We start from the raw sequence: 18481 nt of genomic DNA, 5'->3' as shown, positions 1-18481 counted from the left end.
ACTATGGGTGTCTGATATTTTTGTGTGCCATTCTACTAGGTGAAGAACTAGATGAGGAATATATACAAGCACAAAATAATCAAGATAGCAGAATATTAATTACAAGCACTGCATGAGAAAGATGCACTAAGCAGCCTTATAGTATGAATTTCAGAGACCATGTAATTAAACAGCTGGGTTCTATTTTAATTACTTTTATTGTATAAGAGGTATTGACAAATGTTAGTCTTACCATTGGCACTAGAAGTTAAAAAACCCAAACTGACATGGTGTGAAGCACATGCATACAGCATGATAGAGAACAGACTTTACTTGGAAATACAGCTTGTTGAGCATCATAGCTTAAGCACCTTATGAACACCGTAATTCACCCATACAAAAAAATAGTGTATGAAAGGCAAGGCTTGTAGGAGAAGGTAGTAAGTCTTATTAAGCTAGCAGATAGCTTAGTCAAAAAAAACCCCCAACAAACAGGCAAGCTTTCAAGCATACAAGCTGTTTTTAAAAACGGAAGTCATAAGCTTCAAGTACAGCCTGAGAATATATTTTGCCTCACTTAAGCCCAGGGGATAAAAGGTTTGCTGTTACAGCTAAGATGACCTAATGGCTTCTCGGTGCTGGTGTGGGAGGTTCTGCTCCTTCCATGTTCCGTATTTGTCCCTTCTGCTTGCCTGGGCACTTATCTCAGTGAGTTGGTTCAAGGAACTGAAGAGGCAGAAAATGCATTTTTCTTTCCTCCAAAGTTACTCTTATGTCAGTTTCCTGACATAAGAATTTCCTGGGAGCTCAGCGGAGCATGCGCGCTGGCACAGAGACGAGGAAGAAACATACAAGGAAAAGAGAGGTGCAGGACTGCACATTTCTGTGGCTATCTAGCCATAGATTGGCTTAGCTGCAATGGAACCCACTGTTAGAGCAGAGTTTTATCAACACTGTTACTAAAAGACTGGATGGTGTAATTGCTGATTTACTAAAAAATGCAATTTAGAGGAAAGAGGGTAAAATGGTGACAATAAGTCCAACAAGTTGTGTCCCGAAATCACAGTGAGCCTACTCCCATCTCATCATCCCAGCAACTATTTCAGTGGATCTACTCCACTGTGGTTCCACAATAGGGGAAACCAAACTTTTTGCATCTTTTAAAAACAAAAGAAAACTCTTCACCTCATTAATGAGGCAGATTCAGTAGCTTTCTTAGTGTGACATCTAGTGTCAGACACTAAAAATGATTCAGGCAGTAACTGCTACTAATCCAAAGGCATTACAGATTCTGTTGTGTAGAGGAGTATCACATCTGCGTTGTGGTGGGGACCTTGATTCAAATAATGTCAAAATCAGCTCAAAGACAACAGACATTTTCTTTAGAATACAAAACCATTGCCAAAACAATCACTGGCTATAGGTGCAGAGTTAGTTAAAGAGAGATAAGATACAAATTATATGGAAACTACCTTATTATTAGAAACTAAAATCAGGTATGCTAAACAAATTATAGTCATGCAGTAAAAATCATAGAATCACAGAATCATTCAGGCTGGAAAAGACCCTTGGGATCATCGAGTCCAACCATCAGCCCTACTCTACAAAGTTCTCCCCTACACCATATCCCCCAGCATCTCATCTAAATGACCCTTAAACACACCCAGGGATGGTGACTCCACCACCTCCCTGGGCAGCCTATTCCACTGTCTGACCACTCTTTCTGTGAAAATTTTTTTCCTAATGTCCAGTCTGAACCTCCCCTGTTGGAGTTGAAAGCCATTCCCCTTTATTCTGTCACTAATCACCTGTGAGAAGAGACCAGCACCAACCTCTCTACAATGTCCTTTCAGGTAGTTGTAGAGAGTGATGAGGTCTCCCCTCAGCCTTCTCCTCCTCAAACTGAACAGTCCCAGCTCCCTCAATCGCTCCTCATAGGATTTGTTCTCCAGGCCCTTCACCAGCTTCGTTGCCCTCCTCTGCACTCGCTCCAGCACCTCGATATCTCTCTTGTATTGAGGTGCCCAAAACTGGACACAATACTCAAGGTGTGTCCTCACCAGTGCAGAGTACAGGGGGACTACCACCTCCCCGCTTCTGCTGGTCACACGATTTCTAATACAAGTCAGGATGTCGTTGGCTTTCTTGGCCACCTGGGCACACTGCCAGCTCGTGTTCAGCTGCTGATGCTAATCTGTTTGGGAGCTCTTAACCAGGGTTTGAAGGATAATGAAACCGGGATCCCTGGAACAACTATTTCAGCTCAGTCTTCAAGAGAAAGGAATGTAAGAAAGAAGAATGGTCATTCACTGGAACAACCTTTTCAGGGATGTGGTAGAGTCCCCACTGCTGGAGGTTTTCAAGATGTGACTGCACAAGGTGCTAGATAATCTCATCTAGGCGCTGCTTCCCACAAAAGTCCAGACTAGATGATCTTTCGAGGTTCCTTCCAACTGGGCTTTTCTATGATACTATTTGTTAAAAGATGAATGTATTTGGCTAGGCCTTTAGGATGCTACATAGTCCACCTCAGACTGTTTCTGCTATTTTTACAGAGTATAATTTTGAAGAAAAATACAAGGAATAGTAAGTGTTTGTCATACTTAACCAAAGAAGCACCTGTGTTGTACAAAGATAACCACGGAGCAACAGAAAATCACACACTGAAGGTGTTGCTGGTAAGTCTAATTCCAAGAAAGCAGCTTTACTTATACCATTTGCTACACTGAAGGAATAAGCAACATTAAAATAGTCTGGATCATGGCAAACCTATTTTCTGATGTAGAATAGGAGATGAAGCATTGGCTGAACTGCTCAGATATTAAATTGAGTAAATTAAATGAGAATAATAAATATTTAATAAAAAGAAGAAAGCTTATAGAAATTCCCAATAGCTTTAATTTTTTTTCTCTCTGTCTCTCACTAGGAATTATGGTACTGAAGCAGATACATGGTATACGCAGTCCCACATCCTGTCTATGACAGTGACAGACAGTAAATACTTACAGAATCAGGGATGAATTTCCATAACAAACAACCAGGAAATAAGCCCTCTATATTAGGAATATAAACTACTACCTGCTGCATTGATTTCCTGGAACAAATCTAAGATTATCTATCTGGTCTTCAAAATTACCTTGGGTTCTGTGAACAAGTAAGAATGTACATTTGATTTCTGCTTAATTCATAGTCTGTTTTATTTAATAAATTCACAGAGAAAAGTTAGACCCAAATTTATTAAGTAATATGGGAACTCAATCCTACCCTGATCCCAGGGTCAGGAAGTCTGTCTAAGTTATAGATTCCAGGAAATGGGAAGAGAAAACAGGGGAAGTACTGCTTTACATAAACCTGGTTTTACGCTCTTACCCAGTTGCTCTTGGTCACTGCCAGAAACTAAACAGTAGATGGGTCTTCAGTGTGACATGGTACAACTATTTTCATGTAAAAACAAAATTATTTTAAGATTTTCTTTTTCCTTTTCTGCATGTGGATGCTCCTTTGCCTAAGCAACTTGACCTGTTTCAGCTGTGTTCATTTTTAAGTAATAATAATTCTAAAAATATATAGACATGGTGATGGTATGCCTATTCAAAATAGACAATGCCACACAACCTTATCAAGTCAGGCTGCCTAGACAGCAAACTCGTTAGCATATTTGCACTCTGTGAGGATAGTGATGATGCTGATACAGTCAGATTGTATGTTAAGAAGCCAGTATCAATTCAACATGAATTTTTAATGTATATGAACCAAGATGTTATATGGCCTATATAAAAATCAGATCACATCATTAAGAAGCCCATGGAAATCCAGAGAGATACAATGCTCACAGCAGGTTTTATAGACAAAAGCAACAAACAGCTGTAAAAAGGTATGTCTTGTTTACTTACTAGACAATAAGAAGGGATACAACACACATTCTTGTTTGTCTCCCAAACTTTTTCCAACAGCATTCATCATTTTCAGGCAAGCTCAGGTCAGCTGGGCAAGAAAATATCTATGGCCATACTGCTCCACAGAAAATGTATACACACTGTGACACTAAACCGATTGCCCAGGGAGGCCAAGACTTCTAAGCAACAGAAGACTGTGAGATTGCCACTGCAAGCCCGCAAGAACAGTAACTGTTTGGTAACAAATAATCTTATTACTCACAAACAACGTTAGAATGCCCATTTGCTAGAATACTATTTATTGCAAAAGCTAAACAGAATATAAATATGGCTACCTCACAGGCAAAAACTGAAGGACCTGAAAGAACTCTGTTCCCAGAAACCCGCTGTGTAGAGGCAACTATAAAAATGAACTGAAGAATTCATCAGCATTGCAATTCCAACTGATCAACAGTAAAATTACTTTTATGCACATAAGATTTTTTTTCTTCAGTTATTGACACTAAGTCAAATTCTTTCCAGAATGCTGTTGTTATGTTGGTCTGAGAATGTAAGAGAGGCAAGGCTTGTGGAAGTCTGTGAAAGCAGTACCCTTTAATTAGACCTACTAATAGCGTGGGGAAAAAAATGGGCAAAATTTTCAACACAGAGGCCCTTCTTCAAGTCTGAAAGAGAAGCACTAAACTTTAAGGTTAAATACAAGTTGAGAACACTTATGCAGTTGCCCTTGTCCCCATCAGCATATTCCATGTGTTCCCATCATTTCCCATTCAGTAGCATGTGGGTGATCAAATGGTGAGCCAGATTAGGGAATTCACAAACTGATCCAGCTGAAGATTCACCTCTTACTTCATTTGTACTTTTCAAAATCAGTCTCATAAACCAGCTCCCCACATCACTACATGAAGGGTACCATGAGCATAAGAGAAGGAATAAATACATTGCTGGGATTGGGCAGGCCCACTCCTTTGAGCGGCAACCTTCACTTACATCAATTTAAAGACTTATTAGAAACCCATTCTGAGTTTAATTAGATATGTTAATTGGTTGGACTGTCTGAAAGAAAAGGTAGTTATGAACTCTTGAGTGTGGGTGTTACTGAAAAAAAGAGAGGATAGGGGAAGTTCCCTCCTTCTCTGAGTAATACACAGAAATAATTTATTGCCCATAGAACAGAGGAGGATAAGAACGAGAATTATTCAGCCTTATATGGGATCATAAAACCAGTATCTCTGTTGAATCCATGATTTTTGGAAACTAGCAATTAATTTTAATTCCTAGGTTCATCTATTGAAGGTGATTTGTGGATCCGTTATGAGAACTGATTAGTTAACAGCTTAGTACAGTTTTGTGAGAAATGCATTCCCACTGGTTACTAGGTATTTGCATGCTTCGCTTTCTGTGAGTTTTTGATGTGTAATGATTAAGTTTTACCTAAAGTCTTCACAAGGAAATTTTGTACTGACATACAATTGGAAATGAGAGTATAGGGAGAGGGAGTATAGGGTCCATGTTTCAATATGTTGTTCTACTCTCTGAAGTCTGGTTTTGCTGGGTGTCAATGAAAGCTGGAATGATTTACGAGAAATGAATTCATATTGTATAAATAGAAGTCATAGTGTATAAACCACAAACATGAATGTGTACAAATCTGGGGTGGAGTGCTTTGATTTCAAAAACCATAAGCCTTTGGCTGATAGTAATTGTATCAGGTTATGTATCCTTTCTGTGAAGAAGCCACAATGAGGTAACTCACTAACTTTACAAACAAGCCTAGTACCTTGTCCCTAATCTGACTCAAAGAAATATTACTGTGCTTCAACAGTTTAGGGAGGTTGTTCCTATTAAAAAAAATCATGCTTGCCAAGCATATCAGGACAAAACTGTCTATGAATCTTTAAGATACAACATTAGTATGTCCAGTAACACATTAAAATTACAATTTATTTTCATGTATTTTACTGAGTGAACACTTACCCACTGTGGCTGAAGCTGATGACAGGAGAGACTTTCCCCATGTACCCCAAGCTCCCCATCTACTTGCTTTAGATGAGGAGTCTGTGGCCTGCAAGAACAAAAATATTATTCCACTGTCTAAAATTCATGTTTTCCAAAGGCAGGAGGAAACACAAAGTACCTGTCAGGCAACAAAGTCCACTGTTTAATAAATGATGATAGATTGGGTATTACGTGGTGTTCAAGCTTCTCTGCACAAGGCAGAATGGGAAGCTTACTTCAGATCACCTAGTCGTGAAAGCACCTAGAACTCTAGAGATGTCTTTACAGATGTCCTAATACTCCTTCAGGTACCCGACCCTATAAAGCCATACAAGTTTATTAGGGCTATTATTAGGGAGAGGCAGGAACCTGTCTCCTTCCCGAGTTCTACCAGAAGCCAGAGGCTTCTCTGCCTGAGTCTCCTCAGAGGTGTAACCCAGTAGATGTCCACAGGGAGCTCCTAAAAACTGTTCAATAAAAACAAAGCCAGAGGAAGTGCTGCCAACCTGTTACATTAATGTGTGGTAGTGATAATCAGTATTCCATATTTAAATTGTATTAAGAAACTGTTGTCTCAGGAAAGTCTCCAGTAACATATCATCCCACCACAGTCAACTCAAAACCAAAAGCTGAAGTATCCCAAGACAGCTCTGCCTTGTGCAGTGTACAGACTCCTGTGGAGGGGATCACTGGTGGAGGGAATAAAACAATGTGTTTTAACCTTTTCCAACTTGAGGATGCCTAAACATTTTTCAGTGGAGATGAGAACATCTTCAGCTATGTCATGTGTATTGGATTTGGATGCTATATAGACTGTAAAAAAGCCTTGTTTTTCTTAGTTTTCTTTTACTAACTTCTTGCAGTTACTGACAGGACTCCCAAAGGTCTGTGGATCACAAATCAAAAACTACTGGCTGTTTTGCCAAGCCTGGTGAAACATACACTGTTTTTGTAAAGTCAATGACTTGAAAATTAGCAAGTACAAGATTCAGTGCTGCATATGCAGCTTAAATTCTGTCCTTTTCTAGGTTCATTCTGTGAACTGAATGAAGCAGATTTGTACAGAAAGCCAGATAACAAAATGACAGGAGTACTATATCTATACAAAATTGACTTGATTCTTAATAAGATTTAGGCTCTGGTATAGTTTCACTGCAACCAGGCTAGAAAGACCAAATTAATACCACACCGGCAAAGACAAATTCCACTATTCCTACTTTGCAAAAGCTTGGTGTCGCAATTTAACTTATTTTATTCCCATGCAGGCTTTCTGTATATAACTCCCTAGGCTTTTGTGAAAAAGTTATGTACATTGTACAAAATTCTGTCCTTACAAAGCAGGGAGGGGAGGGCTTTTATGGAAAAGAAAGTATTACTTACTGGACTGCTTTGTTCATGCTGTGTTTCATGAGATTCAGGTTCTGCATCAAGGCTTACGGTCTCATTACACTCAGTGGGCATGTCTTCAGTTGCCTCTCCATTGGAAGGCAGACTTTCAATTATTTTTTCAGTCAAAGGGTTTTCACTACTAAATATGTCTACTTCCTGTCTATTACTGTCACTCTGAGTGGCCTGTCCATGTTCATCTTGTGAAGACTCATGCAAGATCTCAGCTTCCACGAGGTGTGGTACTGACTCGTGAGGCAGTACCTCATTGCTGGGCATTTCCATTACTTCAGATTTTTCTTCAGATGGGATGCCATCACATACATCTTCAGACATTTTCAATTCTGAATATAGAAAATAAATTAAGTCTTTTAGGTTCCATAAACATTTGAATGACTATAAAATATGCAGTGTTTATTATAAGCTATTGCTGAAAATCAACACAGCTTTGATGTAAGGCCTCCTGAAGCATGGAGCCCTGTGGCATATGCATCATGCCAGCACTGGTATCATGATGGTACTCTGAATACTCTATTCACCTTGCAGGATCTCACTCAAGTACAAAGAGCAGCATTATTGTTTTCCAAAATACACTTTGGTGAATGAGAAAGGATGTTCATTTGTCTGGAGAAGTCAAATATGAGCTTCCACATGGTTAATTCCTACGTTCCCTATTAGATGTGTATGAAAGGCCACTGGACAACAGGATAATCTGAGCTGGAACAGTCAAGCAGCTCTTGCTCTCCTTCTCATCTCCACATACACGGGCTCCTATAGCCTGCTGACTGATGAAGAAGAGGATGACACAGTGTGACTAAAACTGTGGTGATATTTATGTGTTGGAGAAGGGGCATAATTTCAGAACATGACAGGCATTTCACAAACAGGAAGCATTCATTGTTCACACCATTTCTCCATCACTTGTCTCAAAGGCTTACTCTTTGGGGGGTGCAATGTTTCTCATATGCTCCTAAAATTCCAGCTGTGTGATTAAACTTCAGTTTTGAAGTCAAGGTAAGCTTGCATAAGATACAGTTATTGATTATATTTTTGGAACGTTACAAACCAGTTTTCTGTTATTTACTCCTTATCTTCCAACGTAACTTTCTTTTTCTAAGTATTTTCCACTGTTGTGCAGTCATCAGGCTAAGGATCCAGGAAGAGAAAGAAATGGTCATTGAGCGAGCTCTGCAGCTGATTAAGTAGAAGCACTGGCAGAGTCCAAAAGGATTACTGTACAGTGATTGCTACCACTTACTTGTTGGCAACAACAGTATGCGTGGCACTCCACTCAGAAGGCAACCCTTGACAGAGAGCTGTCATTGCAAGCTCCTGACTATATGCTGAGTTGCATGGCATAAAATAAACTAAGTTCTCTCCATAGATGTTTTCTTTTCATTGACTCCCATATTAATTAAATATGGTTCAAAGCTTTGTACCTGTCAGGAAGGACTGAGGTTCTAAGAGACTGAAGAACAGAGAAAAAAAAGGCACAAAGGAAAATGGGATTTAGGAGAGAACTGCCTGAGAAGCTTGTATTTAAATTAGTATATTTTATTAAAGTCTTATTTTATTAAAGACTCATGTACATCTGTGGCTTTAGTAGCTTGTTTATCTAGCTTGAATGTAGATCACCTGTTTGAACAGTTCCAAGAATAGCATTTGGGATCAGTGAACAAGAAACATAAATAAACAAATAAGCACTTGGTACCACTTATATTACTTTAGCTTATGCTATAACAATTATCTTTAGAAAACATGCATTTCCAAGTCAGAATCTTTGCATTTGACACAAGTATTTACAGTTTTCCATTAGAAATACAGCAAATACTATAAATGCTTTAGTGTAGGTAAATATCCGCATTAACAGTAGTCACTGTGATGGGCAGCATCACCTAAAGAACACTTTTGTATTTGTAAACCAAACTCCACTGCCACATAGGAGGATCCTCCAGAAAACCTGCAAAATCTGTACACACGTGCATCGTAATTTTGCAAGGGGATTAGATCTGAATGAGGAAATGCCCAGCACCAGTACAATTGTTAAAGGATCACACATACACGTGCACATGAATTTTTGCCGGACTGGGTCGTCTCTGGGAGCCGCTCGGGCCAAGGTCCCTGCAGCTGTCAGCTGAACCTTCCTTGCAGGAGCAAAGCGCCGAACTGCCAACTACCCCACGGCAGAGGCCCCGAGCCGCGCCTGACGCGGGGGAAGGCGTCGTTCGAGCCGTCCTGCGTGAGACTATCCCGATCTGCATCACCCCGACAGCTCCCCCCGAGGGAGTTACTCTCCACAGAGCGCTCAGGAGGCAGATGCCGAGGCCAGCTCCGGGCCGGGCGGCAGGCGGGCACCCCGCCCGCAGCCACCCTCACCCGGGCGGCGGCCCACGAGCGGCGGGACCGGCCGCCCTCAGGGGCCGGCGGCGGCGGCAGCTGCTGCCGCGGCTCGGTGGCACCTGCCGACCCGCCGCCTGAGGAGGGGGGTCCATCCCGCCTCAGAAGCAAAGCCCAGCCGCCGACGGCACCGCGCTCCCTCCCGCTCGACGCCTGCTGTCACTTCTCTCTCCGCGGGACGCTGCGGCCACGGCGAGCGGAGGCGACGCCCGCTCGGGCGCCCCGGGCTGCCGCCTGCCCCCGCGCCCAGGGCAGAGCCGCAGCGCCGCTCCCTCAAACCCGCAGCGGCCACAGCTTCCCCCTTCCCTTTTTTTAATTTTTTTGTTTTTTTCCTTTTCGAAATCCCCTCTGGGGTAGAGTTATTAGTGCGGAGCCCGCAGCCAGTTTCAAAAGCGGTAGAAAAAGAAGAAATCGCTGTGCTCCTTACCGCTCAGCAGTCCCCTTACCGGCGCGCCCCCTGCTCCTTCCCCTTCCCCGCCCCGCCACGTCGGCAGCAGCGGGGGGAGGAGGCAGAGCAGGCCGGGCAGCCGCGGGCCGGCCGGGCCGCAGGGCGGCGGGAGGGCTGGCTCTTCTCCCCTCGCTCTCCCTCCGTCTCCCTGAGGCGGCCGCCTGTTGCGAAGGGGCTGCCCCACGCCACTGCCGAGCCGCCCCCGGGCTCCAGGCTGCGGGCCGGGGCGGCGGCGCTGACCCGCCGCGGAGAGCCGCCCCGGCCGCCATTATCGCCCCTCACGGCCCCCAGCTGTCCGCGGACCCCCCTCGGCGGAGCGGGCGGCTAGGGGACACCGGGGCCTCCCGGCGGGAGCGGCGGGCCCCACCGGCCAAGGCAGAGCGGGGCGGGTGGAGCAGGGCCCGCCCCAGGGGCGGCCGGCCGCCCCCCGCGTCCTGGCTGAGGAGGCAAAAGGGGTAAATCTGAAAACGCTGATGTGATAACGTTCATACTGAGGCATTTTAGGTATAAATGTCTAGTCACTGAGCTGGCGTCAAATTTCATTTTTTCGTGTAGAAAGTTTAATCCTTCCTCAGCGAGCTGCAGCTAACCACCTACTGAAGCGTGGAATTGAGGAATTAACTGAGAATTAGCTTTTCAGATGCCATTTTGCACCTTCGCTCTATCTGTGTTTACAGGAAATGCCTCTAAAAGAAACTAGGAGGTGTGTACACACATTTCTTGTAAGTTAGTGTCAGCACTGGGTGCCCGCAACCACACGAGAAATACTTGGTTTAACAAGGGGATTGCAGGCTCTTGCCCAACAACCTGTGGTTCTTGTCTAATTCCTCATACCCTTTCCTCTTTTTGCTGCTTCATTTTAAGGCGAAGCATGCCCTTTAACCGTGATAAAAGGCAGTTCCACAATTCATCATAGCATCCTATCACTAGTCTTCCTTTGCCGAAGAAAGAAATACTGTTGCCACAGGAAGCAAAATAAATCAGGTTGTGAATTACTGAGGAGAGCTGCTATAGGAAGTCATAAAATAAAGCCCCGGTTCTCAGAAGTGTGCTTCACAAATACGGATCATGTTATGTGAGTTACATGCTTATCAGGCAAAGGTCTCCCATTAAGGTAGGTGGTAGCAGAACAAATGTTTGTATCATTAAAAGGTTTATTTTGAAGGTGTTTCAATGAGAATTTAAGTATCGGCATGCTGGTAGTTCTAGCATCTTTTAGGTTATTAATGTTTAGATGTATTTATTGAAAATGAAATCTAGAGTGGCCCTAAGGATTTCTCTCTGCTTTTCAGTGGAGCTTGTGGAAGAGTAAGGGCAGTGTCTTAGGAGGAATCACAACAGATGAATATCAATAGCTGGAGATTGGGTTTCCCCATGATGGGTGGTAATTTTGACTGTAAAGTGGATCTTACACTGTCAGTTTTGCAGATTCTGTACAAGGCCATGCGTGTTTTAGAACTGCAAGACAGTATTAATCACTACTGTTATTACTTCAGAATAAAATTAACATTTTGAGTGCGTAAATGTGTATGTCTGTCTATTGGGATAGAAGGATGTATTCATTTCCTAAGTTTCTAAATTACGTTCTTGAATTTAGCATTTGCATTTTCTAATTTTCTTTCACTTTTCAGTAATTAATTTCACTTGTATTTTCTCACTATAGTAATATTGCAAATGGGTTTGGAATAAATGAGCAACAGAGATTGAACACTTCTACTCATCTCAGATTTCACTGATTTGTTATTACTCTGAGTGTTGTCATCTTCTAATGGGTTTCAGAAAAGATACTTGCCTTTCAATAAATGGATAAATATAAAGAAAAGATGGAAGGAAACAACTGCATTTGGCTACTTCTAACAAAACATAGAAGTATGCATAACATTTGAGGAATATATTCATCCCCTTCCAGTGGTAAACTGGTAAACCTGAGTGGTAAATATGAGGGCTAATGGCATGCAATTAATGGTAATATGCTTATTTTGCTGTTTAACATATGCTTTTTCTTTCTTTATAGTAGTAGGCAGAACCGGAGAACTCAGACTATGCCAGTGACCTGCTCATGCTGTCACTTAATTAACTCTCGAATAAGCATCTCTAATTTATGGCAGTTATTACATGTTAACCAAACATACATCTGGTTCTGTATTCATCAGAGTGATAGGTGGGTTATATTCAAGCAGTGAAACTGTTATATTCCAAAACAGGAATTAATGTTTGGTAGAAGCAAGGTCTTACCGTAGTATTTTATCTCATGCTATGGATGGATAGCAAAAACTTTCCAGCTAAGGGCAGACAATGGTGAGGTTTGTATGTAACAAAATTATAAGGTGTCATTTGGAAACCAGCTGTGAATACTCTTGTCTGTATTGCCAGAAATTGAGAAAGAATCATAGAATCATAGAGTACCACCACAAGGCTCATTGACGTAACAGCAGACAATATGAATTGTCCATATTCTGTCGCTTACTACCTGTCCTATCTTTCCCTTCCTTTTCTGGATGACCTCTGTTCACTTGAAGCTGAGAAATGAAATATTATGTACTGAATAAATTTAACGTGAAAAAGTAATTTTTAAGATAATTTCCTCTGCTTCCTGAATCATTGAAATGTTAAATCATGAATACATTATGGTATGCTAACCCAGAAAGGTAGGTTGTAATGTGGCAGTTCTGTATTTAGATCTCAGCTAAGATGGAATTTCTGACCGACATTATACAGAAATAAAGAGGGACTGGTTTATGTCTTTGCCAGGACAATAACCCAAGTGTTTGGGCATTCAGTACCAAAGCAGAAGTCGCTGCTCTGTTTTAATTTAAAAAAAAAAGAAAAAAAAGAAAGACCCCACCCACTGTTTCCATGTCTACTATTTAACCCAGTCACAACACTGCTGGAGCAGGAGAGAGAGATTATTTTTCTATTCCCATTAAATGGAAATTAAGACAAACAGTACTTTTATAAACCAGCCTTGATAACAACTTGACAACTAAATTGGTATAGCTAAATGGAAAAAAAAATGATCAGAATAATGCATATAGACTTAGATCATTATTAAGTTCAGAGAGGAAGATATTTGAATTTCAGTGTAAAACTTGCTCAAAAGAAGAACTTATTTTCACATTAATTTGATGAAGCAGAAAGTTGGTAAAAAGATTCATTCTTTTCCCCTGCTTAATCCATTGCAAAGCATGAAAACACATAGTTCAATAATCATTAAATAGTGGGGAAATTACAGTAATGTTGTATGTGGAAAATACATCTGGGAGGAAAGCAATGTCATTTCATAAACTGTCAGTAGATGGCACAAACATTTATATAAAAAGTCTGGGCGTTCCTAAGTATTCTCACACAGTAGGATAGAGTTACAGGAAGTTTTCTTTTTGTGTTTTCCCGAGTACATTTTCTGCTTTTTCGGAGAGCAGGGATTTCTGGTGAGAAACTTTACGTTTTATGATTTTATGTGGTTGCTAGTTAGCGAAAACTTTTATATACTGCGTCTTATTTGAAAATGAGCCATGTTTTCCATAGAGGGTTATTAGCAAGTGTATGGTGTACTTTCAAGTGTGTGGGTAAGAAATGAGAGTAAAGTTGCTTATGCTCAGTAAATTTATCTAAAGAAGGTGACCAAATAGCAGTCTCTTTGTATTAGCACTACTCCCATAGTGAAGGGACTCACAGTGATTTAATGGAGGTAGTTTCTCTACAGTTCAGGAATGTGTCTAACTTGATGATAGGTTTCATCCATGTGAAAGACATATTTTTTAACATTTTTTGTATTGTGCCGAGTGAAGCACGTGCCTTAATACTGAACCATCATAGCTCAGTGCATTCTGTACATTTCTTACATGAAAGTTGCGTCAGTTTATACCAAATTTATATTGGAAAAACTCTTAAAACCTAAATTTTGATCTCTTCTCTTGCTCTTTAAACAATGGGACAATTTCTCACTATGATCTTGGTTTGCTCACTCTACTGGGTTGCTTCTCTGCTTGTATCTTGATAATGATCTTTTTGTCAAGTTTGAAGACCTGAGGATACTTCTGAATTAGAAGGGATATGACTATAAAGGATAATTTCTCCAGTGTTAGCCCCAAATCATGGGTCATGTGTTATAACTGTTGTTAATTTTGTTGCTTCATAAGATATTCTAAAGAAAGTTTGAAGATACTCATAAATAATTTGACTGAATGCCGGGGATATAGGAATGAGAAAGAAGATTAAGCACATGGGGAAGAATCATATCCTTTTTGCACCTAGTCCCTGGATCCAGGGATATTGCTGAAATTTTGTCCTAAGAAGAAATAATGATTTGAAGATTGGGGTTTTTTTCAGATTTCTCTTGAAGCAACATATTTTGTTCGATTATATACACATTAGTAGTGTTGCCCAAACACAATCGGAAGAACAGGATAGAGGATGCTGATTATCTTTTGTTCTCTGCACATACCCAAATGCCTTTTGAGGGCTATGATGGTAAAACCGCATATAATTTTTCCAAATCAAAATCTGGAAAAAGGCTGGAAAAGTTTTGCCATATTGCCCCACTATTTCTAGATGATTTCCAAGCCTACTTTCATGCATTCTTTACAAAATAAGAACTCAGTGGACTGGGTTTTTTTGGTGGTTTTTGGGGGTTTTTTTTGTACTGTTGAGATTTTGTAATATAGGTTGTGTTAGTTCAAGGAGAATGGACATTTTAGACCCAGTAGTGTAATTCTAAGAAAGCTTGTGGAATGGTTAATGGTACAGAGGATGTAGTCCTCGAGGGTGTAGCTTTAGTCCAACAAGTGACAGCTATTACTGTCTCATTGTAGAGTCACTAGAAATATAAACTCACTATTTAGCCATTTCAATATCAAGGGAAAATTGAAAGCCAGTGCGGTCAGAATAGGCACTATGGAAAGCTTCAGACAACAACTACTATTTAAAAGTAAGGGGAGGAAGTGAGGGAGAATGTTCTGAGGAAACAAAAATATTTCAGAGATCTGGAAAACAACTTTAAACCAAGATTTACACATATAAAAATGTTACGTAAGTTCTTGCCAGTTCCTCTTTCAGAAAGGCATTCTGATGCATTTATGGCAATATCTGAAAGGAGATTTAAGTCAGTAATCACAATGGCTGACTTAAACAAAGGGAGGCTGGCTACCCTAAACTCCTACATCCAGAAAGAAAAAGTGTCCTTCATTAGGGAAAATAAAAGCAAATCCACAGTTATGATTTTCTCTAAATTGTGTTTAAATAAACCCCTTTCATGACAGAGACGTTTGAAGTCAGTGTCCTTAGATCAGGGCTAGATTTTGTGTCCAGAGGTTCTACAGCTGGTATTTTTTTCTGTAGCATGCAAATATTTTCAGTGAGTGTTTGGTGTCCTCTGTGTACACCTAAAAAATCAGACATGGGGACACCCCACTTTCAGAGTCTAAATTGAGGAGATGCTCAAGCCCAGACAAGAAGCGAACACTTCTGTGGACTTTCCCATAGCATAAATATAGAACGTCCTACTCCCCACGCTGGTGTCCCCAGCTAAAATAAGCACTAATGACCAGGTTGTATACTCACAAGTCCAGGTTGTATACTCACAAGTCTATTTAAAAAACAATGTCTCTGAGTCTAGTTCGTATCCTTCAAGAGAGAATCTGAGAGGTTGACCATACGGACCTCAGTATTGTACTTTTTGATCAAAGTGTATTATACAGTTGTGGGAAGCCTTCATAATACATTGGATCACAGCAGTAATTCTGTAAGTAAGCAGCAAATTTTAGTCACCTATGAAATCAGACATGTTTTGTAAGAAACAGACTCATTATATATTAAATACAGTGTATTTCCCAAATAGACATTTCAGTGGTGGTCTCTTAATAAAGCATGCCTCTCCTGAATTACAGTAGGTGCCTTCATTGCCTTTTGAGTCAAAGGGAGAGATGAGAAATTGGAGCCTTAAAAAAATCAGTCTCTATGATAGGTCCTGCATAGACACTTAGTGATACAATCTGTTTTTTGTTGTTTGTTTGTTTTGCTACAGGATTAGAACAAAGATGGACAGATAAGAAAAGTATTGAGCATTTCCAAGGAACCAGAAACCAGTATGACAGAAAATATGAGGTCTCTCAGAAACTTTTTTCTTTACAAATGTCTGTTTGCATTAACTTTTTGGAACCATGTCAGTCTGTCTGTGGAAAATGAACTCTTTACCTCTGTTTCTAACAGTTTTCCAGAAGATGGTTCTGACAAAAAAATCAAGAGCCTGCCACTCCTGTATACAAATGGTTATCAGTCCAAAGCTAATTTTGACTGGGTTGTGATACAAAATACTACAGAAAGCCTATCATTGTCAGAAATCACAAATGACAATGTAAAAAAATTAGTAGCTTTATTATCTAATTTCAGGCAAGGCTCCAGGTTACAAAATCTGACACTGACAAATGTGTCAGTGGACTGGAATGCTCTTATGGAAATTTTTCAGACTGTATGGCACTCATCTGTTGAATCCTTCAGTATTAACAGTGTAACACAATTGTCGGACGTCGAAAGCTATAACTTTGACTATTCAGGTACTGCTATGAAAGCAGTGACAATGACCACAGTTTTAATCACAGATCTGTACTTCTCACAGGATGTTCTATACAAAATATTTGCAGACATGAATATTACAGCCTTGACAATAGCTGAATCAGAGATGATACATATGCTGTGTCCTTCGTCCAACAGTTCCTTCAGATACTTAAATTTTTTAAAGAATGATTTAACAGATTTTCTTTTTCAAAACTGTGACAAATTAATTCAACTGGAGACATTAATCTTGCAGAGGAATAAATTTGAGAGCCTTCCCAAGGTAAGCTTCATGACCAGCCATATGAAATCACTGAAATACTTGGACATGAGCAACAACTTGCTGCGTCACGATGCCGCTGATGCGCAATGCCGATGGGCTGAGTCTCTGACAGAGTTGGACCTGTCCTCAAATCAGCTGATGGATGCCGTGTTTGAGTGCTTGCCAGTCAACATCAAAAAACTCTACCTGCAAAACAATCAGATCACCAGTGTCCCCAAGGAGATGGCTGAGCTGAAGTCCTTGGAAGAGCTGAACCTGGCATCGAACAGGCTGTCTGACCTGCCGGGGTGCAGTGGCTTTACGTCCCTGGAGTTCCTGAACGTAGAGATGAATTCGATCCTCACCCCATCTGCCGACTTCTTCCAGAGCTGCCTGCGGGTCAGGGAGCTAAAAGCCGGGCGCAACCCGTTCAAGTGTTCCTGTGAACTGCAAGACTTTATCCGTCTGGAGAGGCAGTCTGGGGGGAAGCTGTCTGGCTGGCCGGCGGCGTACGTGTGTGAGTACCCGGAAGACTTGCAAGGAACGCAGCTGAAGGACTTCCACCTGACTGAACTGGCTTGCAACACGGTGCTCTTGCTCGTGACAGCTCTGCTGCTGACGCTGGTGCTGGTGGCTGTCGTGGCCTTCCTGTGCATCTACCTGGATGTGCCGTGGTACGTGCGGATGACGTGGCAGTGGACGCAGACGAAGCGGAGAGCTTGGCACAACCACCCCGAAGAGCAGGAGACCATTCTGCAGTTCCATGCGTTCATTTCCTACAGCGAGCGGGATTCGTTGTGGGTGAAGAACGAGCTGATCCCGAACCTGGAGAAGGGGGAGGGCTGTGTACAACTGTGCCAGCACGAGAGAAACTTTGTCCCCGGCAAGAGCATTGTGGAGAACATCATTAACTGCATTGAGAAGAGCTACAAGTCGATCTTTGTGTTGTCTCCCAACTTCGTGCAGAGCGAGTGGTGTCACTATGAGCTGTACTTTGCCCATCACAAATTATTCAGTGGGAATTCCAACAGCTTGATCCTCATTTTACTGGAGCCGATCCCTCCGTATATTATCCCTGCCAGGTATCACAAGCTGAAGGCTCTCATGGCAAAGCGAACCTACCTGGAGTGGCCGAAGGAGAAGAGCAAGCGTGCCCTTTTCTGGGCTAACCTGAGGGCAGCTATTAGCATAAACCTGCCAATGCCTGATGGACAGAGGTGTGGGGAAATAGATGAAGAATCTTTCTAATGGAGTTTCTTCTGTTTTTTCTTGGTGAAGCAATAAATCCTTTATGATTTCCATTGGTTGTGAATGTATTTAACTTTTTGTTACAGAACCTTGTTTCTACATATTTGTCTATGCTGCCTCCTAACTGTAGGAAAAATTCAACTCACCTTAGTGGAAGTCTCTTGAGACTGATACAGAGATAGCGAATCACAAATGAGTTTGGATGTGGATTTTGAAATACAGCTTGAAATACTGTAGTGAATTTTTCTCAGCAGAATAAAATCTGGAGCAGTTGATATAGTCATCTGAAAGAGTGCTTGTGTTGCTGGAGAGTTTGCA

The 18481-nt window shown here is 41.3% G+C and overlaps 2 protein-coding genes across 6 annotated transcripts in view; one reads left to right on the top strand and one right to left on the bottom strand.

Moving 5' to 3' along the window:
* Positions 1–10274, bottom strand: part of FAM114A1 (family with sequence similarity 114 member A1) — a 38066-nt gene extending 27792 nt beyond the window's left edge. For all 3 annotated transcript variants that reach the window (XM_074865984.1, XM_074865986.1, XM_074865985.1), the window contains exons 1-3: positions 10084–10274; positions 7254–7603; positions 5853–5940 (exon numbers count right to left, since the gene is read on the bottom strand). In XM_074865984.1, coding sequence (XP_074722085.1) covers positions 5853–5940; positions 7254–7595 — 430 coding nt within the window. In that variant the 5' untranslated portion in view covers positions 7596–7603; positions 10084–10274. The remainder of the gene's footprint in view (positions 1–5852; positions 5941–7253; positions 7604–10083) is intronic.
* A 729-nt stretch (positions 10275–11003) lies between these two features.
* On the top strand, positions 11004–18216 carry LOC141942542 (toll-like receptor 1). 3 transcript variants are annotated; one of them, XM_074865982.1, is made up of 2 exons: positions 11004–11218; positions 16127–18216. In XM_074865982.1, exon 2 carries the CDS (start codon positions 16190–16192, stop codon positions 18161–18163), a length of 1974 nt encoding a protein of 657 aa, XP_074722083.1. In that variant the 5' UTR covers positions 11004–11218; positions 16127–16189; the 3' UTR covers positions 18164–18216. The 3 variants fall into 3 exon arrangements, with proteins under 3 accessions (XP_074722083.1, XP_074722084.1, XP_074722082.1); XM_074865983.1 differs by lacking the exon at positions 11004–11218 and adding an exon at positions 12249–12265; XM_074865981.1 differs by lacking the exon at positions 11004–11218 and adding an exon at positions 13128–13532.
* Positions 18217–18481: the final 265 nt, after the last annotated feature.

Source organism: Strix uralensis, chromosome 4, assembly GCF_047716275.1.
Source record: "Strix uralensis isolate ZFMK-TIS-50842 chromosome 4, bStrUra1, whole genome shotgun sequence".
Classification (NCBI taxonomy): Eukaryota; Metazoa; Chordata; class Aves; order Strigiformes; family Strigidae; genus Strix; species Strix uralensis.
Note: the sequence above shows the minus strand (reverse complement) of the source record. Positions and strands in the feature narration are given on the sequence as shown.